The sequence below is a fragment of the Rutilus rutilus genome (genome assembly GCF_951802725.1).
Source record: "Rutilus rutilus genome assembly, chromosome: 15".
Lineage (NCBI taxonomy): Eukaryota > Metazoa > Chordata > Actinopteri > Cypriniformes > Leuciscidae > Rutilus > Rutilus rutilus.
The window spans coordinates 1,967,428-1,994,927 of NC_140220.1; the positions used below are offsets into that span (position 1 = coordinate 1,967,428).

At 35.4% G+C, this 27,500-nt stretch overlaps 2 protein-coding genes across 2 annotated transcripts in view; one reads left to right on the top strand and one right to left on the bottom strand.

The window, feature by feature from the left end:
* ctsbb (cathepsin Bb) overlaps positions 1-27,500 on the top strand; it is a 214,730-nt gene that overhangs the window by 79,497 nt on the left and 107,733 nt on the right. The gene's annotated exons all lie outside the window — the stretch shown is intronic.
* The window catches only part of fig4a (FIG4 phosphoinositide 5-phosphatase a), a 79,664-nt gene that overhangs the window by 35,963 nt on the left and 16,201 nt on the right, over positions 1-27,500 (bottom strand). Inside the window, exons 6-15 of the mRNA XM_084432342.1 lie at positions 27,304-27,354; positions 25,461-25,591; positions 24,529-24,657; positions 21,541-21,641; positions 20,060-20,222; positions 11,460-11,557; positions 8,020-8,153; positions 6,508-6,624; positions 4,388-4,433; positions 822-970 (exon numbers count right to left, since the gene is read on the bottom strand). Of these exons, the coding sequence (XP_084288468.1) occupies positions 822-970; positions 4,388-4,433; positions 6,508-6,624; positions 8,020-8,153; positions 11,460-11,557; positions 20,060-20,222; positions 21,541-21,641; positions 24,529-24,657; positions 25,461-25,591; positions 27,304-27,354 (1,119 nt within the window). The remainder of the gene's footprint in view (positions 1-821; positions 971-4,387; positions 4,434-6,507; positions 6,625-8,019; positions 8,154-11,459; positions 11,558-20,059; positions 20,223-21,540; positions 21,642-24,528; positions 24,658-25,460; positions 25,592-27,303; positions 27,355-27,500) is intronic.

The following is a 27,500-nucleotide window of genomic DNA, read 5'->3' on the forward strand; positions in this document are numbered from 1 at the left end:
TGATGTCAACATCTGGCTGACTAGTGTGATCAGGGTTTGAAATTAAAGGGGTGGTATAATGCCCTTTTCACAAGCTGTAAAATATGTCTCTGATGTCCCCAGAGTGTGTGTGTGTGAAGTTTTAGCTCAAAATACCCCACAGATATTTTTATATAACATGTTAAAATTGTCACTTTTTGAGGGTGAGCAAAAACACACCGTTTTGTGTCTGTCCCTTTAAATGCAAATGAGCTATGTTTATGCTAATGTTTATGCTCAAACAGCAACATTACACACTAACTAAAGTTAGAAAAGTCAAATCATAATCAGCCAGCCCTTTAACACACGCCAAATGCAGTAAAAATCAACTGTGGCGGGAAACGCTGTCAAATCACTAGACAATTTGGCGAGTTACTTCTGTTTACTCACTTTGCCGGGGAAGTTCGTGTCTCACATCTGCACAGATTCAGTGCAAATACTCGTGAGTCATCATGATATATTAAATACAGTGTATTGCGCAGAATCTGCTCATATATGGCTTACTTGAACACACACTTCACTACACAACAAATAACAGCGCGTTTGTTCATTTGCACTGAAGCAACAGCGAAGATTAAAACACATTTGGTGAACAGAAAAGACTTTGTTATTTTCCAACATAATTTCTTTGATGTTCTTTGTCCTGTAAGCTGTGACGTAAATAATCTGTTTTCTTTCGTCTTCTTTATTTGGCTAGTAGAAGTTTTGAATGTCCGGTAATTTAAAGATTTAGTAGCCAAATTGGCCGGTGAGTGAAAAGGTTGATTTCAAACCCTGAGTGTGATGTAGGTGTGCACGGGTACCTGATGCAGTCGGTGTCGAACTGAAGCTTGGGCTTGTCGATCATCCCGAGAGCGTAGAGCTGGTACGCCAGAGCACATTTACCCACCATGAACTGGGCCGTGTTGGTGCGATCCAGACAGTCCACACAGTTCGTCCTCAAAACACCGGTCTGTCAAAAAATAACACACAATAATTCATTTTCAGCACTGATAATAATCATAAATGTTTCTTGAGCATCAAATCATCATATCAGAATGATTCTGAAGGATCATGTGACACTGAAGACTGGAGTAATGATGCTGGAAATTCAGCTTTGATCACAGGAATAAATTACACTTTACTGTATATCCACATAGAGAACATCTGATTTACATTGGAATAATATTTGGCAATTTTTACTGTATTTTTGATCAAATAAATGCAGCTTTGGTGAGCAGAAGAGGCTCTTTCAAAACTTTATAAAATCTTACCAAGGCCAAAGTTTTGAATCGTAGTGTAAAAATGATAACAGACTTGAGTCACACATCTGTTATGTGTGATGTTTTGTTTCTGGTGTTCAGTTTAATGTTCACTATAAGACAACAGGCTCAACCAATCACGTGAGTTTGAGGCGGGGCTATCTGTTTGGCTGACCAATGACTGACCGGAGAGGGGTGTGTTCAGAAGAACTGTCAGAAAACAATCATTCTGCTATTCAAATATCGACAAAGCTGGAGAAATTGTACACTTTGCATTTAATGTACATTTTAAATGTAATTCAAATGTGATTAAAAACCACAGCGTTTACCAAAATGTACAAATACATTTATGGAAAACAGTTTTTTAAAAAGCCATTAAAGATTAAAAAGGCATTAAATACTATTTTTATTTTCTAAATATATCAAAACAAGGGGAAACCAACAATGGAATTTATAAAATGATAAAGAATAACTTGTTGAATTTTTATAATAGTTCAGACGGGTCGTTAGGTAGATATTCCTGCATGTTCCCAAACGACCATGTTTAATGAATCTACACCTAAAATAAAAACTGCGTATTTAATAACAGAATTGAAATGTGTCAAAGAAAAAGAAAAAAGGCAGAAGTGAATCTTTTCAGCACCTAGTAAACAAAGGCAGATATCTCTTAAAACAAAAGTTTTTATATCTTGCGATATTAAAGTCCACCTGTAGTCAATAATTGTATCGCTCAAAGCTCATCTTTAAATCACAAAAATCACAAATTTAAAGTTTTTTTCCTTGAAAAGATGTCTTCAAGTCTTCAAATATCTTGAATGTAACGTGACACCCTTGCCTCATCTAATATGCGCGCAGGGCTTAATTTGAGCCGGAACACGCCGGAACATGTTCCGTCACCTCCGACATTGGATCCGGAACCTTTTTTATTGGATCCGGCACCTCCTGTGTCACTAAAATGAATTGCCTAAATGAAATAAAATAAAATTACTGTTTGTGTAGTGTTCAATATTTGTGACACATGATTTGCGCGCTTGTTGTACGAGTCGAGATTGCTGTTAGCCTCGATCGTTTCACTCAGGGAAAAAATGTCAAAAAGACAGGAAAGTTTGCTTAACTTTTTCAAATACGCTGGACAGTCAGATCCCAAACAAGCAAAAATCGTTTCTGCTGATCAAAAAGGAGACCACGGTGGACACAGTAGTAGCCTAGTATCGGCATAATATCTCGTTATTTCGACATAATAAGGGGACATTCTAATCTGCATTAAGCCACATTAAGCTTTCTTATAATGGTTATATGGGAGGAAAATGCTTAACGTGTAAATGCGTTCATATTATGGGCTCATCTGATTTTTTTGTACATAGCATAGCCTATTTGTTAGGATTTTAGTATCATAATGATTAATAAATGCACGCACAATTATCCGTGAACTTGATTTGAACAAATGCCTTTCAAATTGTGTGCAAAATTCAGAATTAAATTAATGTGCAGAAATTTGTACAAATAGAGAGTATAGGCCTACTATACTGTTGTAGCCATTAAAAAAGCGCATTTAGTTTAATATTTGTTAAAATATTATAATGTTTTTTTTTTTTTTTCATTTATGTTGATTTATGAAAAGTGAACAGCACGACCGAGTATAGATAGGATGTGCAATATGAGACATGGAGCGTGTCAGACATGATTTTGACCGTTGAAGTTGAAGTTGTTTTGTAGAAAGCCTTTCTTTAAAGTGAATTTCGTTTTGTATAAATTGTATCTTAATTTTAATCAATTTTTCATCAACCAATTGTCTGTATTAAATTAATACGAAACAAATATAACGGAGGCGCCCGCGCGCTCATGCATCGCACGTGAACGGGAGCACATCCTAACTTAACGAAACTCAGTGTATGCCTCACACAGACATGACAAATACATCAAATACACAAAGCTTGAAATGTCTTTAAACGAAATAATTCAAAATGAAAAAAGAAAAAGGCTACTCTCTGATTATGTAATCCATTAGGCTTATTTATGTGCACTTCTCTATAAGCGCGTTCACACGGAGATGGCGATCGTCAACTTCATTTTGCAGCCGAGTCGACACTTTTAGAGAAAACACTTGTTTATTAATAAAAATCAATACACGCGTCACCGGATTTACAGATGCACGCACACATATTATTTCGAAATAACGAGATATTGTGTTGAAATAACATTATTATTAATAATAGCCTACATCTTTTAGAATATTTGATTGAATGCTGAATGTTGCGCTTGTTCAATTTAATAAAATTAAAACTTTAATTGTGATCATAAGCCTAACTGAATATTAAATATTTAGTGGGCAAGTTTTGCGCAGCACCCCGTCAATGATCTAGCACTCACTCAGCACATGCGTTAAAAATTCTCTGGCGCTGTCCCTGCAGAGAAGCTACGTAGGCAGTGTAATTATTTATTTATTTATTTATTTATTTTGTTCCGTTACCTCCAACCCCCGTTTTGAGTCGCCGGATCCACCCCCCCTCTGCGCTCCGGGACCTCCCACTTTACAAATTAAGCACTGTATGCGCGGTTTTATGAATATGCAAATGAGCCCCGCCTCCACTCACTCACTCAGCTCAGAGATCCACTGGTTGACGATCACACGTTGATCTGATTGGTTACAAGGTAGTTTGTGACGTCAGAAACACCAGCGATTTCAAAGCGTGTTTTTGAGACTGTCTTTGGTTCACTGCAGTTTTAAGGAGGAAATACTCAGCAATGGTGTCGACTTATGAACTTACACATGCTTTGTCTTAAAGCATATTAAAAACTCCACATAGACACATAAACAACATTAAAAGCTGGATTTTCATAGTAACAGTGTTAAAATATAGTCTCGTCTTTACACCCCTAATAAAGACCAATGCAAACAATCATACAAATATTTTGCTGAATTTTATAAAGCACTGAATCTTTGACAACCACCACTTTTAATGCATCTACATCTAAACAACGACATAAAACCAGGAAAAGTGAGACTGGTGTTTTAATATGCCAGTCAAATGAGCACTTTGTTTCAGAGTGGACCCGACTGAGAGCCGATATGGAGCAGTGTTGATGCCGAGAGTGGGAACTTTGGACTGGAGATTGTGTTGACAAACCTGTACTCTGCCATTCGGTGTGACTTTCCCTCCCAGATCTCCCCACCTGAACGACAAAAGACAGTCTGATGAGAGCCTGGCCTTGTCCACACTAGTCAAGTCATCTTCATTTATACAGCGCTTTTAACAATATAGACTGTTTCAAAGCAGCTTTACAGTGATAACAGGAGATTACAGTAACAGAGATTGTTCAGGCTTTACAGAAGCTCTAGAATAAAGTTATTGTCCAGATAAAGTTAGTCCACACTAATACGTTTTCATTGAAAACGCATCTTTTTCTCTCTGTTTTGTCTTCTGTTCACACTGAGACTGCGTTTTTATTCATGAAAACGAAGCTTTTTGAAAACAATGAATATGTAAATGCTGTTCTCGTGTTGTAGTGTGGACTGTCAAAACAATGACGTAAATTTAGTCATGTGACACATATTGTACCAATAGATATTATACCGGTATTGTGCCTTTTCACTTTCACACAGTTGCTAAAATATGTTTCTTTTCACACTCTTCATATCACAGTCCTGCAAAGATGACAGAATTTACGCACATTTGCTGTCCTGCGGTGAAACATGCGACTAACAGTTTTAGCTTTTTACACCAAACATATAATAGTGAGTGAGTGTGACCTGGACCATCAGTGAATGAGGAGATATTCTGCTAAATAAAGTGATCCTGTCAGAAGAATTGTGCGATAACTATTTTTATTTTTTCGCCTGTATCATCTCAGTGAGCTTTTATATATATATGAATAAAGGTGAATTTAGTGTTTTCAGGCATTTTCCAGAAAATGCTAGTGTGGACGGAGAGCGTTTTTAAACGAAAACGCCGTTATCAAACGTATCCGGATTAATGCAGACGAAGCCTCTGTTGATGCAAACGTCTCCATCAGACCTGCACCTCAGGACATACGCTCATGTTGCTACGGTTATGACAGTGAATCAGTGCTTCATCACGTGGACCATCAGAGGATCTACAGCAACAAGTGCTGGAAAACAACAAAAGTGCTGCATTTACTTCAGCTGTGACTCAGACGGGAGGTCGCAACCTTTCTGAGCTCTTATGTGAGGACAGAAATAGAGCACTGAAGCACTGTACACACATTCATGTGGAGATCATCTGGATTCATACGGTTTCCCTGGAAGAGGAACATTAAAACAGAAAGCACTGCAGTCCATTGGTCTCCATCTTTTCCAGAAGGCTAGGTTTCAAATGTTTTTTTTAATTTATTGTGTATAGTGTCTTATTGTTTTATGATTTTTTTTTTTTTTTTATGATATTGTTCGGCACAATGGTCAACCACCGTTGTTTTTATTGTGCTTTATAAATAAATTGAGATTGAGATGATCTATTATGCCACACCTCGCTCTTTCATTGATTGATTGATTGATTGAGTGTTTTGAGCATCATGGCTTTGCAGAAGCAGATTCTATCTTCATGTGAAATAAAAACCATTGATTTCTAGGAGTTTGCAGCTTTTTAGCAGTGAAAAAAGTACTGTCACTAATGGAAAACTATTCAAACTTACAAACACTTCTGATAAACCCCTGTGGGAAACATGTGCACAATATTCCCACAGATTTGATGCAAATGATGTGCGTGCAGCAAACGCGCTCAGCGGACGTCTGGCAACACTGTGTGTTTTCTGAGGGCATTTCTATGTGAATTTAAATGAGTCTGACATTCATTATTATATACATAACATTGCACTGCAAAAACATGAGGTACTTTCTGGTCTTTTTGTCTTGTTTTCTAGCACAAATATCTCAACTTTCTTAAATCAATATACATTTACTTGAGAAGCAATAAGATATTTTTACTTGTTTCAAGCTAAAAAGTTTCATTTTGATCTTTTATTTTTTAGTCATTTCGATGCTCAAGTAAATGTATCTTGATTTAAGAATTTTTGGATATCTGAGTAACACTTTACTTAAAGCTTTTATTTACATAATGCATTATAGAATTATTTTTAACAGATAAATTATGCATTTTATGATCTCGTGAATAATTGTAACCACATTTATAATGTATTATAATTATGGTTGAGTAAAGTTTGAATTTTATCTTGCTGAAACACGCTTTGCTTTTGTGGACTAGAATGATTCTCATGTTAAACAAACATTCACCTTTCATCAGGGCGTATCGTGTGGCAGTAGAAGTCGGGTCGATTAACGAAAAAGCCCGTCCTCTTCACCACATTCTCCGCGATCATACTGAGGCGGTCCAACACGTTACACAGTTTACTGCACAGGACAGAAGAAACAGAGAGAATAACCTCGAGCGCACGGAGGATGAGGACATTACTCCTGTTACACAACCATAAGATCCTTACAGAAACTACGGTAACACTTTATTTTACAGCGTCCTTGTTACGTTACATGTACTTACCGTAGTAATAACAGTAAATTATGCATAATTACATGCAACTAACCCTCAACCAAACCCTAACCCTATAGTAAGTACATGTAGTTAACTGTAATTACGCAGTACTTAAATATATAAATACACTGTAACTTAAAATACAGTAAAATCACTGTAAAACACACTGACAACTTAAAATAAAGTGTGACCGAAACTACTTTTCCATCAGATGTTTGGCTGGAGACTGAAAGTAATTGTTCTTCTAATTTTGCGGCTCCATTTGCATTTGGAAGATGATTTTATTTATTTTGTAAATATATGCATATATACACTTCTGCTCAAAAGTATAAGAAAATGTCTAGAAATGAATACTTTTATGCAGCAAGTCCGCATTAAATTGATCAAAGGTGTCATAATGTCTTCTTTTGAACTTTCTATTCACCATTGAAGGTTTTATTCAGAGAAAGTCAATAAAAAGTTGCTAGCATGTTTACACATGATTTAACATTTTGCTGACATAATTTAACACATTGCTAGCATGTTTTGACACGGTTCTAACATGATTTAACGCGTTGCTAGCATGTTTTGATGTTTCTAACATGATTTAACGCGTTGCTAGCATGTTTTACCATGTTGAACACATGATTAGCATTTTGCTAACATGATTCAACACATTGCTAACATGTTTTAACATGTTATTAGCATGATTTAGCACATTGCTAACACATTTTTAAAATGTTGCTACCATGATTAACACATTGCTATCAAGTTGCTAGCATGATTAAACACACTGGTAGCATGTTTAACATGTTGTTAGCATGATTAGCACATTACTAACATGTTTTAACATGTTGCTAACATAATTAACATGTTACTAAGATGAATAGCATGTTGCAAGCAGGTTTTATCAAGTTGCTAGAATGCATTATCATTTTGCTAACATGTTTGAACATGTTGTTAACTTGAATTAACATGTCGCTAACATGATTTAACAGGTTGCTAGCATGTCCTAAGCTAGTTGTTAGGCTCTCCTAGTGATAGATGCATAGAGGATGAAGCTTAAATACTATTAGAGTTCTCGTATTAAAGTTTTGACCCCCTCAATGAAAGTCTATGGGACTTATCGAAAACCGTATGTCGGATCATTTAGAAAAGATTTAGCAACCCGAAGGTCTGAGCCGAGTTTGGTGATTGTAGGAAGGGATACTTTGTCAAGCCAACATAATATTTCACAATTTTGACTGTATGTTTGATCAAATAACGCCAGCCATGCGCACCTCTTGGTGTATCGGGCCATGTCCCAGGCGATGTACTCGATGCTGTGCTCCGGCGGGAGGAACTGGTTGAGGTTGGTGACGGCGGGGTAAAGCTCCTCGCTCAGGATCTTCTCATGCTTCCTCTTCTCTCGCTTCTGGACGAATCAAGATCACCAAACCAACCATTATTACACTGATCACAACACTTCACACTGACTAAATCTGCTCACATCTGGTTGACAAACATGCAGTTAAACTGTGGCATACACAACAGGAGCAAACCTTTGGGAACAACAGACCGTTGCAAATACTCAAGTATTTTTGTATAAAAGTATAAAAATAAAGTAAAAAGAGTATAAAATTATATTTCAAGTCTTTCTACTTAAAAAATGCATGTTTACAGAATTTTTTTCTTAAGTCATTTCGCTGCTCAAGTAAATGTATCTTGATTTAAAAAAAAATGGATATTTGAGTAACACTTTATATATATAAAATGCATTTTAGAGGTATTTTTAAACACATTAATTAAAGCATTTTTGGAGTATAAAATACTATTTCAGTCTTTCTACTAAACTGTGGCATACACAACAGGAGCAAACCTTTGGGAACAACAGACCGTTGCAAATACTCAAGTATTTTTGTATAAAAGTATAAATATTAAGTAAAAAGAGTATAAAATACAATTTCATACTATTTACTACTTAAAAAAAAATCATGCTTACAGAAATTCTTTCTTAAGTCATTTCGCTGCTCAAGCAAATGTATCTCGATTTAAGAATTTTTAGATATTTGAGTAGCACTTTACTTAAAGCTTTTATATAATATAAAATGCATTTTAGAGGTATTTTTAAACACATTAATTAAAGTATTTTTGGAGTATAAAATACTTTTTCAGTCTTTCTACTTAAAGTTTTTATGTTTAAAGGCAGAGTGTGCAAGTTTGGACGCTAGATGTCGCTTACTCACACACACTACCAGTCAAAAGTTTTCGATCGGTGAGATTTTTAATGTTTTTAAAAGAAGTCTCTTCTGCTCACCAAGGCTGCATTTATTTGATTAAAAAAATAAAAAAAAATAAAGTAAAATTGTGAAATATTATTATAATTTAATATAACTGTTGTCTATGTGAATATATAGTAAAGTGTAATTTATTCCTGCGATCAAAGCTGAATTTTCAGCATCATTACTCCAGTCTTCAGTGTCACATGATCCTTCAGAAATCATTCTAATATGATGATTTGATGCTTTATGATTATTATTAATGAAAACAGTTATTGACATTTTTATTTCAGGATACTTTGATGAATAGAAGGTTCAAAAGAACAGCAGTGAATGAGTGTGGGATCATGGGAGTTTCGTCTTCTCCTCGGGCAGAGATCATGTTCATGGATGAGCAAATGCACAGGTTTTACTGTTATATATATATATATAGGCCTATATAAAATGAATAAATATGTTAAATATATTTTACTTAAATAACAGATTAACAAAATTATTAAATAAAATAAATCAGAATTAACCCTATAAATCCTGCTGTATTATATTCTACATGAATTTCTAAGGTCTGATTGATTTAGACTTTTATCAAGTAAAAGTCTTTTAGTATAATTGTACAGACCTCCTCCTTCAGCTCGTTTTGTATTTATATCAAGTAAACTTAGAATAACTTTGATATTGTTAGTAGTATTTAAACTGCAGTGAAGCAGCTTTACTTGATTATCAGACATCATTTATTAGAAAAATCATCATTGTATTGTATTATATGTTTTGATCATAAAACTAAGCATTTAAATATGATCTTACTAAGACGTATTATTGACATTTACATGAATGTAAGCATCTGCTCTCCTGTTATAAAGATCTCACTGATTTACATTACAAGCATCAAAATTTCATCTTACAGTTCGTGCATATACATATTTGCATATTTCTCGCTATATCACACACTATATGAGTCATATATGAACTGTGATAATACGAGGAGTGTGTTTGGAGAACATCAGAGATGAGCAGCGGAGCACATGATGTGGATGCAGACTCATGACTAATCCAACATGAAGACGAGTACAACACACACGGCATAAACACACACACACACACACACACACACTGCAGAAACACACACACTCAAACACACTCAATCCTTGGGCCACTTTTGCACGTGCTGTTAAACGACTCCAGCGTTCTTGGAAATCATTCTGCGTTTGTCCGATTCCTCCTGCGGCCCACAATGCCGTCTGCCTCCCACATCATCATCATCATCACAGTGCTGACACACACTCTCTACTGGAGGCCAGTGGAACACACACACACACACACACACACACTTTGAGCTGGAGCTCAATGCACTCACAAACAAACACACACACAGACAGTTTGAGCTGGAGCTCAATGCACTCACAAGCGCGCGCACACACACACACACACACGTGTGACGACCACATGTTCCCGCACACTAAACGAGCGTGTGGAGTTAATTAGACAGCATTCTTAGCATGTAATTCGCCTCATTTGGGTCATTAAAGATCTTTTGTCACATGCTTTTATCCAGACGGAGACACACACTCTGAACACACATGCACATGTGTTTCAAACCCGTCAGGCACAACTGTGTGTTAAACTCTTGAACACATGGCCTTCACACGGACATCACGTGTGTGTGGATCAGCCTGGGCCAAGGAGATCTGGGTCTTTGTTCCTGAAAGCCAACGTGAGCCAGACGAGACATTTACACACACACACACACACACACACACATCAGACTGTGTGTAGGTTAGCAGGAGTGTGTGTGTGTGTGCATTTGTTCAAGTGTGTGTGTGTGTGCGGTCAGTGGTGTTTTTATAGAAGTGCATTAGATAAAAGCTTGAGGTCAGTAAGATTTGAGGGAGCTTTCAAAGAAATGAATGCTTTCATCCGAGAGAGGATGCATCGAAGGACCAAACGTGTCAGTAAAGACATTTATAATCTTATAAAAGATTTTATTTTTAAAACAAATGAATCTCTATTAATCAAAGAATCCTAAACAATAAAATGCATCACAGTTTCCACATAAATATGACAATGATAATAATCATAAATGTTTCTTGAGCATCAAATCCTCATATTAGAGTGATTTCTGAAGGATCATGTGACACTGAAGACTGGAGTAATGATGCTGAAAAATCAGCTTTGATCACAGGAATAAATTACACTTTACTATATATTCACATAGAGAACAGCTGATTTACATTGGAATAATATTTCACAATTTTTACTGTATTTTTGATCAAATAAATGCAGTCTTGGTGAGCAGAAGAGACTCACATTGCAAAAAAAAAACCTCTAATTGTCCTAAAACAAACAAACCAATAAACCTTCCTCAAAAGCCTGATGATCATATTTGATACTCGTGATTTTTCTAATAAATTATGTATACTAACAATATCAAAGTTATTCGCACGTTTACACAGACGCAGTCTCACCTTGACGAGGTTGAGGATGATGATGGGCGATCCGAACCTCTGCAGCATCTGGTCGAAGTGAAGAGCCGCGACATGAGCGTACGGGTCGGCCTGGTCCACTGAACGAGACAAGAGCAGGTTAGAGGGTTTTTCACTCCACTAAAGCATAAAAATACCATAATACCAATGTTTGCATATGAAGAGTTTGGTTCCAAAACGCGATAAATCCATTTTGATTAATTTGAGTAAAAATGTGTTTTCTTTACCAAGAAAGTGGCAAGATGAAAACCACTATTTTCTGTTTCAAACTTTCACGTAGCATCTTTAGGTTATAATAACATTAAAAGAAATCAGATTTAGATTTTCAAAGTTTTATTATAAAAAGGGATTATTTTTTCCCCAAAATGCAATAAATTCGTGACTCTTTTTTTTTTCTTCTCCAAAATGCAATTAATCCATTGAATCAATGTAAACGTTATTTTTCATATTTTAACAGTTGAAAATACACATAAAAAAGTAAGTTGATCCACATATGACAGCCTCTGAATACTAATCTTATTAATACTGGACTAAACATACATTCAGTCAGCCATCGCTAGGAAATTCCTCCTGAACTTTTTTGACGTCGATCAGCTGTAAAATGGCTTGGTCCTGCTCAGCTTTCGTTGACTTTTGAGTAAAACAATTGAAAGTTTTTCAAAAGATCCCCTGGGGTCAACGTGACAGCTGCCGTTACTGTTTACAATGCGTGGAATGGTGCGCTGTGATTGGTTGAGCGGATGTATCGCACTCTGCAGAGAAGAGAGACTGGCGTTTGTCACGGTTTGGAAAGAAAGGGAGAAAACATGACAGAATAACACAGCGGATATCGCATTTTACGTCAAATTTAAAATGGACTTTTCAATACCGACCAGATACAATACTGATTTTTGCGGGAACTCAATTAATTTTTTTAAATGCCGTTTATCGCATTTTGGAACCAAACTCTTCATATATTGAGGAAACATGCCGAGTTCACACACTCGTTTCTCTGAAAACACTTCTACAGCCAGTTATTTTACTTTGAAATGTGTGTTTCCAGGCTGGAATGTGTGTTATTGTTTTGGTCTGTGTTTTGGCATGTTACCAATTTGCCAATTTTCATTGTCCATTGCGCTCGTTCCTGTTGCGTGTCTTACACTAAAGCTTTACTTCCAGGTGACCAACTTCCAGGCCTATTCACCATCACGAAGAGTGTTTGGTCTAGATGTTACGAAGATGACATGAAACCATGAGTCATTTTTAAAGCAAATGAGTTCAGTCGAAGGCCATCTATTTCTACTCACAGCTCTAATCTGCTTGAATGAGAAAACGCAGAAACGGACTGCATTAGACGGACTGCAGCGTTGATTTTGTGTGTAAAGATTGTTTTATCAACAAAAATATTACACTAATTTCACATAATTCAAGCACTTTTCAAATACTTCTTCATAAATGTCTGTTTTCAAGGGTTTTCCAGGACTTACATTTCAAAACGTCAAATTCAAGCACTTCAAGCACCTTGTACGAACCCTGTCATAAAGAGCTGATTTCCATATCAGCTTTTAAATGCCATTTTAAAATGGAAAACTGTTATTTTAAACTAATAATAATAATATAAAATAAAAAAAATATTTTAAAAAACTGTATTTTTGATTAAATAAATGCAGCCTTGGTGAGAAGAGACTTCTTTCAAAAACATTTTGACGTTAAAAATGGTAGTGTACATGAAAATACACATGAAAATGGGGTTCGCAATACAACAGTATGTTTAATATTTCATGGCAGATGCAAATCACAATGAAGCATTTAAAGAAATTCAGCTTATAAAAAGGTTCGATTCGGTACAACTGTATAGGCAACTCTATAAAATACTCTTTAGCTGTATGTGGGATTAAAAATAAATAAAAGAAATTGTTAAAATCATTCAAATCAATCATGTCTAACGTTGGTATCGACCGGTTGATGCCAGAGACAATAATTCAATCAACACTTTTCATTGAAAAGTTGGGATTTCTTAAAACATACTAAAAACACCATATAAACTACATTAATAGCTGGATTTTCACCACAGGGGGACTTTAAAACAATCAGTGCAAAATAAATATACAGAATTATTATTAATTTCAATATATGGACGCCCATTTCCACCACACAAGATGACATAAAAAATCTGAATTATGAAAAATTAGGCTCCAACTAAGTCATTATTATGAGCTTATGAGATAAAAAGTCATCAACTTTATTTCTACAGCACTTTATACAATACAGATTGTTTCAAAGCAGCTTCACAGTAATAAACAGGAAACTAATCAATTATGCGACCATCGAATATGAAATAAATTTAATTTCTGCTACTAATCAGCTCTAAAAAAAGACAAATGTCATTTTTTATTTGTTTAAAAAAATGTATCAATTATGAAAAAAAATTGGATTAAGCTATGAAGCATCTCTGTAGAAGACAATAGTGTCACTATTCAGATTAATTCAGTTCAAGTTTTGTTTCCATCCGCTGTCAAATCGAGAATATAACTGAATATAAAAAGGCATAATGACATAATTTTGACTTTTTAATCATAATTATGTGGCTTAGTATCTCATAATTTTTAGGTTTAATCTCATAATTATGAATTTAGTTCTTATGTAAATAAGAATATGACCTAAATCACTATGTGGGTCATAAGTCTGCCACAATCCAGTCACAAACCAACAGATTTGAGCACAAAACACTTCTAGAAGTAGGTTATGAGAGCGAGGTTTACTTGCATACACAAATCTCTCTTTTACATGAATTCATTAACGCCGCACAAAGCACATTCAGAATCGGCGTAATCAAATGCTTATTCACTGAAAAGTCCTTCTAGCAGGGCAGACAAAACTCATGGAAATGTCAGCGTGATGCAAGCTAGCGGTGAAAGAGAAAAACCACGACTCATTATTTTACACAAACAATCAATGAAAGTGGGCCAAGTATCGAGCCTTGCGTAACTCCCTTTCTCCAGTTTTTGTTTAGCAGAAAATCAATGTTGTCTTGTTGGAAGCTCTTTGTGCGAACGGTGTTTTGAGCCAATAACAAACTGACCTACAGTAATTACAGAAAACATTCTTCACAAACACTCATCTTCTGACAGAAGGACATTGAGTCTGGCAAATTGCATAACGTATTAGAAAGATGAGAGGATTACGAATCTGGAAATGAAGAAAATCACATATCATTTTTATTAAATAAGAGCTTTGGGTTGTGTTCGAGGGTCATTTTTGATATAATGCACAGGAGAAAACTGGTTGCGGTAAAAAAGATTTTAAAGGGCTGGTTGATTATGATTTGACTTCTCTAACTTTAGTTAGTGTGTAATGTTGCTGTTTGATCATAAACAACATCCGCAAAGTTACGACGCTCAAAGTTCAAAGCAAAGGGAGATATCTGCTTTTAAATAAATCGCTTTTTAAGGAGTACAACAAACGGCTGGTAGAGACTACACGACATCCCTCCCGGGTTAATGACATCACCAACCCTAAAATTTATATAAACCCCGCCCCCTGAACACGATTTATAGATTATCATGACAGAATATGCTAATCAATGACTTAGATGACTACATAAAAGGCAAAAAGTTTCTGAAATGTTCAGTGCATGGGTGTGTAAGGTAAAAGGACAAGAGCTCTTGAAGCTCCGTCCCCTGTGCCGGGAGCAGCAGCTCATTTGCATTTAAAGGGACAGACACAAAAAAACAGTGTGTTTTTGCTAACCCTCAAAAAGTGACAATTTTAACATACTATATAAAAATATCTGTGGGGTATTTTGAGCTAAAACTTCACATACACACTCTGGGGACATCAGAGACTTATTTTACATCTTGTGAAAAGGGCATTATACCACCCCTTTAAAAAACGAGACCAACATGCTGTTTTAGTCTGGATTGGGGTTATTAGGATTAGTTCAATTTGCCAAAAAAGTGAGGAAAAACAGTTCAGTCAGATCTGATCGTCTTAAAAGACACTTAATACTTTACTTCAAAATTCAGGGATCGACTAGAGAGAGTCACCGTCGGCCGCTGAGTGGCAAAAAGACTGAGTTTTCAGCGTGAATGCCGTGAAAAACACACAAAACACATCTATAACGAGAAAGGGCTTTGAGATCGACTGTACAACTAGATTTGACAAGAAATATGAGGTATATTTGTACAGACTGCCGACAGCTACAGAGACACAAACTGGATCGCTGTGATTCACAGAAACAACTGGAAAGCTGGATTTGCAGTTTTCATTTTGTGTCAATATGCTGAACAATGGGGTAAAATTATACCCTATATATTGTATTGTTATATACTGTATTGACAACACATCAATTAAATATTTACCATCGTATATTCTGCATAATTGGACATTTTTAAATAAACACTGACATAAAACTACACAAGTTTTAGGGCTGGACGATATGATGATATATAACATTGATATGAGTGATCACTTGGATTTAGACCTATATTGTGTGTTTATATAAAGCGTTCACAGGCAAATTAGCTTTATGTATTTCCCCGGCGTGGAAATCAGGCTCATATAAATATCAGGAAACATGATTCCTGCTGTATGTCAATATCCATGATCACTGGATCTTTGGTAAGTTGTAAGAAACACTATATCCAGTCCAAGCTTTAGTTTAAACTGATAATGGTTCGTCACTTTAGACATTCTACTAACTATAAGTAACTTTGCAACTACGTGTCAACTAACTGTCATTAGAGTATTAGTAGACTGTTAGTAGACTGTTAGTAGACCGTCATTAGAGTATTAGTAGACTGTTATTTGACTGTTAGTATATGGTTAAGTGTTAGGGTTCAGGTTAGAAGACTGTTAGTAGACTGTTAGTAGACTGTTAGTAGACTGTCATTAGAGTATTAGTAGACTGTTAGTTGACTGTTAGTATATGGTTAAGTGTTAGGGTTCAGGTTAGAAGACTGTTAGTAGACTGTTAGTAGACTGTCATTAGAGTATTAGTAGACTGTTATTTGACTGTTAGTATATGGTTAAGTGTTAGGGTTCAGGTTAGAAGACTGTTAGTAGACTGTTAGAAGACTGTCATTAGAGTATTAGTAGACTGTTAGTAGACTGTTAGTAGACTGTCATTAGAGTATTAGTAGACTGTTAGTTGACTGTTAGTATATGGTTAAGTGTTAGGGTTCAGGTTAGTAGACTGTTAGTAGACTGTTAGTAGACTGTCATTAGAGTATTAGTAGACTGTTAGTATATGGTTAAGTGTTAGGGTTCAGGTTAGAAGACTGTTAGTAGACTGTTAGAAGACTGTTAGTAGACTGTTAGTATATGGTTAAGTGTTAGGGTTCAGGTTAGAAGACTGTTAGTAGACTGTTGGTAGACTGTTAGTAGACTGTTAGTAGACTGTTAGTATATGGTTAAGTGTTAGGGTTCAGGTTAGAAGACTGTTAGTAGACTGTTAGAAGACTGTTAGTAGACTGTTAGTAGACTGTTAGTAGACTGTTAGTATATGGTTAAGTGTTAGGGTTCAGGTTAGAAGACTGTTAGTAGACTGTTGGTAGACTGTTAGTAGACTGTTAGTAGACTGTTAGTATATGGTTAAGTGTTAGGGTTCAGGTTAGAAGACTGTTAGTAGACTGTTAGAAGACTGTTAGTAGACTGTTAGTAGACTGTTAGTATATGGTTAAGTGTTAGGGTTCAGGTTAGAAGACTGTTAGTAGACTGTTAGAAGACTGTTAGTAGACTGTTAGTATATGGTTAAGTGTTAGGGTTCAGGTTAGAAGACTGTTAGTAGACTGTTGGTAGACTGTTAGTAGACTGTTAGTAGACTGTTAGTATATGGTTAAGTGTTAGGGTTCAGGTTAGAAGACTGTTAGTAGACTGTTAGAAGACTGTTAGTAGACTGTTAGTAGACTGTTAGTAGACTGTTAGTATATGGTTAAGTGTTAGGGTTCAGGTTAGAAGACTGTTAGTAGACTGTTAGAAGACTGTTAGTAGACTGTTAGTATATGGTTAAGTGTTAGGGTTCAGGTTAGAAGACTGTTAGTAGACTGTTGGTAGACTGTTAGTAGACTGTTAGTAGACTGTTAGTATATGGTTAAGTGTTAGGGTTCAGGTTAGAAGACTGTTAGTAGACTGTTAGAAGACTGTTAGTAGACTGTTAGTAGACTGTTAGTAGACTGTCATTACAGTATTAGTAGACTGTTGTTAGTTGACTGTTAGTTTATGGTTAAGTGTTAGGGTTCAGGTTAGTAGAATTAGTTGACTTGTAGTTGTAAAATACTCATAGTCAGTAGAATATCTGTTGGGGATCATCACAATAAAGAGTTAGCAGATATAAAGCAGACAGTCTACTAATACTCTAATGACAGTTAGTTGACATGTAGTTGCAAAGTTACTTATAGTTAGTAGAATGTCTAAAGTGGACTATCGAAATAAAGTGTTACTGAAAACTATATTCGGCACTTGCCAATAACAAGCTACAGCTCTGCAACGCTTTCAAAGCATTGATGCATAAAACAATTTGTGTTGGACAGGAATCTCTTGTTCAAAGCGGAAACGTCCAAACCAACCAAACACACACACACACACACACACACGCGGAGAGGTCGAGGACGCTGGCGGTAACCAATCTAAGATAAGCAGCGTGCAGCTGGACCAGCGTGTGTGTGCCTGAGACGCTGTGCGTTTGAAATGTCATCTCGGTCTGGAGGAGAAGCGGTGAAATGAGTTCAGCAGACACAAGATGAGTCAGTGCAGGGAAAACTAATGCAAGAGAAGATGAGACTCTGCTAATACATATAAAAAACATAAATAGCAAATAGCAAACCTGTTTTGAGGTTAAATTGGGCTGGGAAAATCGTGGTTCCTCAACTCTAAAATATCAATTTAACCAATCCTTAATAACATCTGCGGCCCTGACAGGATGTTTCCGTACAGTTCATATTTGTCCAATATTAGATTTGACTGTTCAGTGGGACAAGATTAGATTGTATGATATATGCACGTAAATTAATTACGTTACCTGTAATGTTCATGGTCTTTTTGGGCAGGATAAGCGACATATAGAAATAGTTAAGATGGGTGTGTCTATTCTATGTAGGAAATATTAAGGAAATATGTAGGTAATATTAATATGTAGGAAATATGTTAGAATATTAAGAATTAACATATATCTGGGATTAATAGCAGAAATGTATTTAAATATACAATAAATATCACAAATATGGCTGTTGATGTAATGCATTAATTCAAATAAGCTTATAGAATACAGTTAGAATGACCCAAAAATTCAAGATATCAGGGGAAAAATGCCCCCATATGGTTTTTTTTTTTAGTTAAGCAATATCACGAGTGCTGTTTTTGTCCTGAATAGCATGAGTCCAAACGCAGAAAATAAGAAGTTAATATTATGTTATATTTTAGACACAATATTGGCTGTATAAAGCCAGAGCAGAAGTGTTGTGTGTCTCAGAGTAACACACAGCGGTGCTTAGTTTCTGAATGAATCAGCGTTTTGAGTGAATCAATCAAGTGAACCAATGATTCAATGACTCATTCATCAAAAGAGCCATTTACTTCTTTCCTGAATGAATCAGCCGTTTGAACGAATCAATCAGGTGAACCAATGATTCAATGACTCGTTCATAAAGAGAGCCATTTACTTCATTCCTGAACAAATCAGCCGTTTGAACGAATCAAACGAATAAATGAATGATTCAATGATTTACTCATTTAGACATTTACTGCCCCCTACTGGCAGTTTTAGTTTCAAGTTTAAATACTCCCCTTCCATTCATGCATCGCTGATTCTTCACTGTGTGTCTTTAGTAAATCACGACAGCAGGTTTTTAACACAAAAAGAAGGTTTGTGCTGACAAGCTAAACACAAGCTAAGGACGTGTGTCCACCAAAGCGTTTTTAGCCAGCTGAAAACGCTAGGCGCTCTAGCTATGTGCGCTTGAGAGCGTTTTGGCAGCGCAACATATTTTTCAGTTGAGACACTTTGCTTGTTATGATATGGACTATCCGCGAAAGTTACTAGTATCTCATTTCACACATTTTGTTTCTGTGTTGATTCTATATTAAAATGTCGATACAATGTAACGTATTTTCTCTGGCTCTTGTTTTAAATTATTTTGTTCCGTTATTATGCTTGTTGTCGTCGTCTGTTGACGTTGTACAAGCAGAATGTGGCGGTTGGTCGGTGTGGTATTAGTCCCGCCCCTCCTCCACTGTGATTGGACGGTTGGGTAAAAAGTGACAGTGATGAGCACTGCGTTTTACCCAAAGTTGAACATTCTTCAACCCTCGGCGACCGGTAAAAAACGCTGAGCGCTCAGATCTTCAACGTGAAAAAAAAAATCGCTCAGCACCTCGTTACGCTCATGGCGTTTTAAAAACGCGGCACTCCCATTGAAAACAATTGAAAAAATACGCCAGCCACGTGAAAAAAAACACTTTGGTGGACACACAGCCTAAATCTGGCCCATAGTGCATAGTACACCATATGGGACACAACCCATAGTTTTGAGCAGATAAACAGGAAGTAGTTTTGAGCAGATAAACAGGAAGTAGTGATGAGGTAATAAAGAGGAAGTGTCTCTTACAGCGTATGGGTGGTTTGGGCATCATGGTGGAGATGTCCTGGGACCAGTGTAGAGGAACCGAACCTCTGACCTGAACACAGGAGGAGAAGCTGCCCGCAGTGAAGGACATGACGGAGGCGTCGTGGATAATCTGCTCCGTCTCCACCTCGTTCGCCACATCGCCCTGAACACACACATGCAATCCATTACAGTACAGTAGAAGTAAAGCTAAAAACTTACCAAAGCTGTTTTCAAACTATTGCCGCTTGTCCAGTAAAAAGTGCTTCTATTTATTGTTCTCTTGCACACGTATTCTGTTCACACAGCGGATGAAAAAGCGGGCAAAAAAATCCCATAGACTAGCATTGACGGAATGTTCGTGAATTTGAATCTCAACTGTCATATTCACTCACTCACACACACACACACACACACACACACACACACTCTCTCTCTCTCTCTCTCTCTCTCTCTCTCAAACACACACATACACACACTCTCACACCTACACCCACTCACTCTCTCACTCTCACACACTCACTCTCACACACTCACTCTCACACACTCACTCTCTCACACTCACTCTCTCACACTCACTCTCTCACACTCACTCTCTCACACTCACTCTCTCACACTCACTCTCTCACACTCACTCTCACTCACTCTCTCACACTCACTCTCTCACACTCACTCTCTCACACTCACTCTCTCACACTCACACTCACTCTCACTCTCTCATACTCACTCTCACTCTCACACTCACTTTCACTCTCACTCTCACACTCACTCACTCTCTCACACTCACTCACTCTCACACTCACTCACTCTCTCACACTCACTCACTCTCACACTCACTCTCACTCTCACACTCACTCACTCACACACTCACTCACTCACTCACTCACTCACTCACTCACTCACTCACTCACTCACTCACTCACTCACTCTATTTCTTAGACCCCCTGTTCATTTGTCTTGCTGCATTTTGACAGTATTGATATTTACAAAAACACACACAAAAAAAAAACACTTTGGGCCTAGAGAAAGCTCTACATTAAATAAAAAATATTTAAATTATATTTATAATTTTGCAGCAGAAAAAAAGAAAGAAAGAATTTAAAAAAAAAAAATCATTAAATGATATAAAAAAGGGAACAATAAAAAAAGAGTTAAAAAAAAAGGCCAGAGAAAGCGCTTAAATAAAAAAAATTGTTTTAATTATTTTTATACAAGCATACTGCATAAGCACAATATCTACTCTTTTTCAGTCTGCACTTTCTAAAGTATCATAAAGCATCTCAGCAGTAAAATCACATAAAAGCCTGTGAAGCTTTAATGGCCGACAGCTTTAGAGCAAACGAACATTACATAATCCCAGCTGAACACACACAGATAAACACAGGACAGCAACACACAGCAGAACCAGAGCTTGTGTTGGACGGGTAACACACACACGTGACAAACACACTAAAAACAGCACGTGGTGTGTCAGGAGTGTGTACCTCGCAGTTTGCTCCTCGCTTGAGGAACCGCGTCCCAGCGAAGCGGCTGGAGCGGCGAGCGATCAGCGTGACGTACACCGGCCGACCGTAGATCAACAACTCTGAAGAACAAAGCTTAAGGAAGAACGACACAAAATGCATGCAAAAAAAATCACATTTCAACATGCAGCATCTAAAGCTTAGTTTATAAAGCCGTTTAACCCTCTGGTGCTCTCCGCGTGTCGGTCAGAAACAACCAAATTCTTATTTATTTTTTTGTCAGTGAAATGAAATGTACTATATTTTAGTTCGATAATGTTTTTATAAATTATAACGTTAATTAATGTTAATAATGTTATGTACTAAATTATATTTACGTTGTATTTATAATCCAATTATTCACTTTTTGAGCATAGACCTGAAAATTTAATTTCCAACTAACACTGTGGTAAATCTTGAATGCTTTCGAGCAACAGACTGAACTTTGATCTCTTCAAAGACGACACTTGGCAGATTATTGCTGAAGTGAAAACATGCACATATTTTAACTTTTTATATGAAATCTATATTTTCAAAATCACGTTTTACTCTAAAACTGCAAGAGAATTAAAGCCATATATCTAAACAAGTTGTGTTCCAAATTTGAGGTTGATATCTCAATAAATGATCTTTCAGTGAGTGTTCGGCTGCAGTACCAAACGCTTCCACTAGAGGAAACTCGTCTCCATTCATTTCCAATGCGTCACTTTAGACCGCGAGGAGCTCAAGTGGGACTATTCTTTACAGGACCATTAAACCTGTTCGAATCATGTCCATGATTTTTTTGTGTGTTCATATAGCAAGTGCCAAAACCCTTACCAAATTTCGTACCGAAGAGCAACAATTAATCAAGTACACAACTGTTGAAAAGTTTGGGGTCGGTAAGATTTTTTAAATGTTTTTGAAAGAGTCTCTTCTGCTCACCAAGGCTGCATTTATATGGTCAAAAATACAGTAAAAATTGTGAAATATTATTCTAATGTAAATCAGCTGTTCTCTATGTGAATATATAGTAAAGTGTAATTTATTCCTGTGATCAAAGCTGAATTTCCAGCATCATTACTCCAGTCTTCAGTGTCACATGATCCTTCACAAATCACTCTAATATGAGGATTTGATGCTCAAGAAACAGTTATGATTATTATCAGTGTTGAAAACAGTCATATTTTTGTGGAAACTGATATATATTTTATTTTTCAGGATTCTTTGTTGAATAGAAAGTTCAAAAGAACAGCCTTTAATTTAAATAGAATCTTTTGTAACATTATAAATGTCTTCACTGACACCTTTGATCAATTTAATGCATCCTTGCTGAATACAAGTATTAATTTCTATCAAATTTATTTACTTTTGAGCAGTAGTGTATGTATGCATAAAGGTAAAAAATAAAAGCATCTTCCAAATGCAAATGTCTTTACTGCACGTTTATTCAGCAAGGATGCATTAGACCAAAAGTGTTTTAGTAGAAACTTACTGACCCCCAACTTTTGTATATAATCTCCATTATACTCATTTATCAAGTGTTTGTGTTTTTCACAGTTCGTGTCTTGCTCCTATAAATGCATTTGTCTATTAAATCTAATGTAATATCGTTCTCCCACAATGCCTCTGTCATCCATGAACTCGTTGACCTAACACAGGCTCGTCACGGGGGAGTGGCAGAAACCATTACAGCGACACAGGCAATCAACAGCGCCAGACTTTCTCCAGGGGATTATTTCTCTCTTTGTGTTTCTGCGCTTTTTTGTTCAGCTTTGCCCCTCATGAACTCTGGGAAAAACCAGTCATATCAGTGGAACAGGTGAAATAACAGGTCAAAATCAGGACCACCAGCAGGCAGTTCTGCCGACTGACCCCCTGACCCAGCTGGCTTTAGCTGCGTTTTGCAGCAGGAAATAAAAATAAAAATAAAATGAAAAATAATGTAATTCAATTTCATTAAAATGTTTATGCTGCATTTTGCAACAGGGAATAAAACAAAACAAAACAAAACAAAATAATTAAAAGGTTTTTGCTGCATTTTTTAGCAGGGAATAAAAAATAAAATAAAATAAAATAAAATAAAATAAAATAAAATAAAATAAAATAAAATAAAATAAAATAAAATAAAATAAAATAAAATAAAATAAAATAAAATAAAATTAAATTAAATTAATGCAGAAGGGTATAAAATAAAAAATAAAATAAATGAAAAATTATTACATTTAATTAAATTACATTAAAAAGTAGACAGTAAAAAGTTTTAGCTGTATTCAGCAAGAGAAAAAAATATAATAAAATAAAACAAAAATTGAGTATTACATTAAAAAGTAGGGTTTATATGTATTTTGCAGCAGGAAATAAAATAAAGTAAAATAAAAGTTATAACTATATTTTGAAGAATGGTATTTTTTTTCATGTAAAATATTAAATTGAATTAAATTATATTAAAAAGTAGACAGCAAAAAGTTAACTTTTTCAGAAGAGGAAAATATAATAAAAAATAAATAAAAATAAATGAGTATGTTTTAACTGTATTTTGCTCAAGGGCATATAATAAAAATAATAATAATGAAAAAAAAAAAACTTAAGTACGTTTTAGCTGTATTTTGCAGAAGGGTATAAAATAAATAAATGTTTGCATCATGGTATGATGGTATGCATGGAAAGCAAACGCAAAACTAGATTTCTCCCATGATGAATCAGCAAAGCGGACTACACTGTGCACACCTGCTTTACTTTATGGACGCTGTTTCTATTTTTGTTATCTCACACACACACAGTCACTAACACACATGCATGTGCATTAATATGAAATGAATTAGAGGCGCTCATCTATATGAACCAGGATCATGAAAGCATCCGTATGCACTATAGACCCCCGCCAGATGGTCACGGTGACGACAACTTCATCTCATCTCATGCACAAGTCAATATACCCCTATAGAGGAAAGATGAATACACACACACACTAAATATATAAGAGGATACTGGATTGGCCGCAGAATCCGTGGATGATGTACAACAGCCAATCAGGATGCACGATGTCCTTGACCTTCTCCAGCAGACGCACGTTCCACACATACTTAGCGTAGGGTTCGTTACTGAAGCCGTGAACAACTGAAACAAACACCGCAATTACCAACTCACACACACACACACAAGACAAAACACAACAGTTTGACAATTAAACGATTAAAGAACTGGAGTTCTTTGCTTATAACTAGAAAAGAAACAGAAAAGGCCCAAACAAGCTGGACTTGAGACCTTCGAGACTTTAAAAACAGAATAAAAAAAAAATAAAAAAAAATAAAAAGCAATGATTTTAACTGCATTTTGCAGAAGGGTATAAATAAAATAAAATAAAACAAAATGTAGATCTGAACTATTTTGCAGAAGGGTATAAAATAAAAAAATATATTAAAAAAAATTAAAACTTCAAAAACAAATCAATTTAATTAAATTATAATTGTTTTATATTTTTGTGTTTTACATTAATGTATATTCAATTTTGTATTTTATTTATTTCATATATATATATATATATATATATATACACACACTGATATACACACAATAAAATTATTTATAATTAAATAAAAAATTATAAAATTATTAAATTATAATTTTAATTGTGTGTATAAAAATAGTTTTATTGTGTGTATATATATATATATATATATATATGTGTGTGTGTGTGTGTATATATATATATATGTGTGTGTGTGTGTGTATATATATATATGTGTGTGTGTGTGTGTGTGTGTGTGTATATATATATATATATATATATATATATATACATACAATACAATTTTACATATAAATATATAAAATTACATATAAAAATATGAAAAAGAAAAGAAAAGAAATAATATTAAAAAAGAAAGCAAAGCAATAAAAAAGTAAATGCAATAACACACCTTGCGTGGGAAGCCCCTCCTCCTCGAAGATGTCGAAGCTGTCCTGTCTTCCACCGCTCTCTCCGGGGTCACAGGTCATCTGGAGCAGCGTCACGTTACACTGCAGCGAGTGGCTCAGGTCGTAGCTGTAACTGAGGGTCAAAGGTCAAAGGGTCAAGGGGCTGAGAATAACCACACTCCTCATTACGGTTGAGCAGGAGGAGGATGCAGAGAGTATCGTTGCTAGGTGACAGACGTATCGTTGCTAGGTGACAGACGTATCGTTGCTAGGTGACAGAAGCATCGTTGCTAGGTGACAGAAGCATCGTTGCTAGGTGACAGACGCAGACGCATCGTTGCTAGGTGACAGCTGATGTTGCTGAGAGATGAAGTGCACTGAATGAACTTCGCACGAGTTCATCAACGCTCACATGCAATTATTTCAGGCGTCTCATTCACACACCCAAATGTAAATGACAAATGCAACAAAACGTCCGAAGCAAATGTGTTTAGATTTGATAAAACTTTGCTAATTTGTTACATTGTTTCCTAATGACTGAGATCTTGTATATTTGCAGTGATTAATGTAATCTTGTTGTTCACATGTGACTTTACACCAATGCTGCATTTTTCTAAATGTCATAATCATTTGTTAACAAACAAGTATTCATTACTTCAGTGAGCTCATTGTTTCTGCACTGAATTATTACAGTGTTTAAATTAATACTTTTTTTTTAGCTAACTGTGATTTTGTATATGTACATTTCTGAAATACATAACTTAGACAGTTTCCTCTGATAACAGATGACTGTAAATTGTAACATGGACTCGTGCGTTTTCTGTAAAGCTGCTTTGTTACGACTGTAGTTTCAAAAACACCGTCACAGTGAATTGTAACGTGTAACACTATTGAGTTCAGCATTAATGAACATCATGTGACCAACACAGGATTAATGACGCAAAAGAAACGAGAAGGGAATTTGGTCAATGAAATACATTTAATGCCCTCATTAATAATCATTTATACACATCCACATTCAAAATCAGGGTAAAAAAAGTATTAATAATAATACTGAATAAAGATGAACATGTTTTCAAATAACTGGAATCAAGTCCTTTCCTTATAACAAGAAAATAAACAAAAAAAGGTCAAAAAAAATTGAGACATTCAATTATTAATTCAATTATTTTTAGTAAATAAATTAAATAATAAATAAAAACAATTAAAAATAATATATAAAATTAAAAATAATAAATAAAATCTATGAAATTTAATACATTTAAATATAAATATTTAAAAAAAACTATGAAATAAAATGCTAAATAGTATATAATTTTTTTAATTAAATCTAAAAGTAAATCTAAAATAATATAGAAATATATTATAAAATATAAAATCATATGTACGATCAAATATAAATTATTATTATATATATATATAAAAAAAATTCCTCTCTTTTTTTACAGTCCAGAAATGAATAGATGGTCTCATTAAAGTCTAATTAAAGTCTTTGGGGGTAGAAATTTTTTTTTTTATTATTATTATTATTTAGATAGATTATTTAAATATCCATGAAATGTTTAAAATAATCATACCTCAAATCTACTCAATATGTGAGGAAAAGCTATTTCAGCCGCTTCTTTTCTAAAATCAAAGTAGTAACAGACCGTCTTCATGAAGGAAACGTTATAGCCGGATTAATGGAAAGCAGCGCGGGGAAGAAAGGACACGTAAGGCCATGAGAGAGGAGTATCTGAGGAACTCATTTCCATCACAATCATTTGAGACGTTACGCGAGACCAGGGCATTATGGGTATGAAAAGAGGGCTTGAAAACGACAAGACGCTTCTGATCAAAACTCACCTGAAGTAGAAGTTACTGGACAGATCCACATTCTGGAATATTCTCACATATCTGTGGAAAAACACATTAATGTAAAAAACAATTAAAGAGAAAACACAACAAAACGAGTTTTTTTTTTCTTTTTTCTTTTTCAATGAGTCTCTTCTGCTCACTCACACACTCACTCTCTCACACGCACTCACTCTCTCACACACACT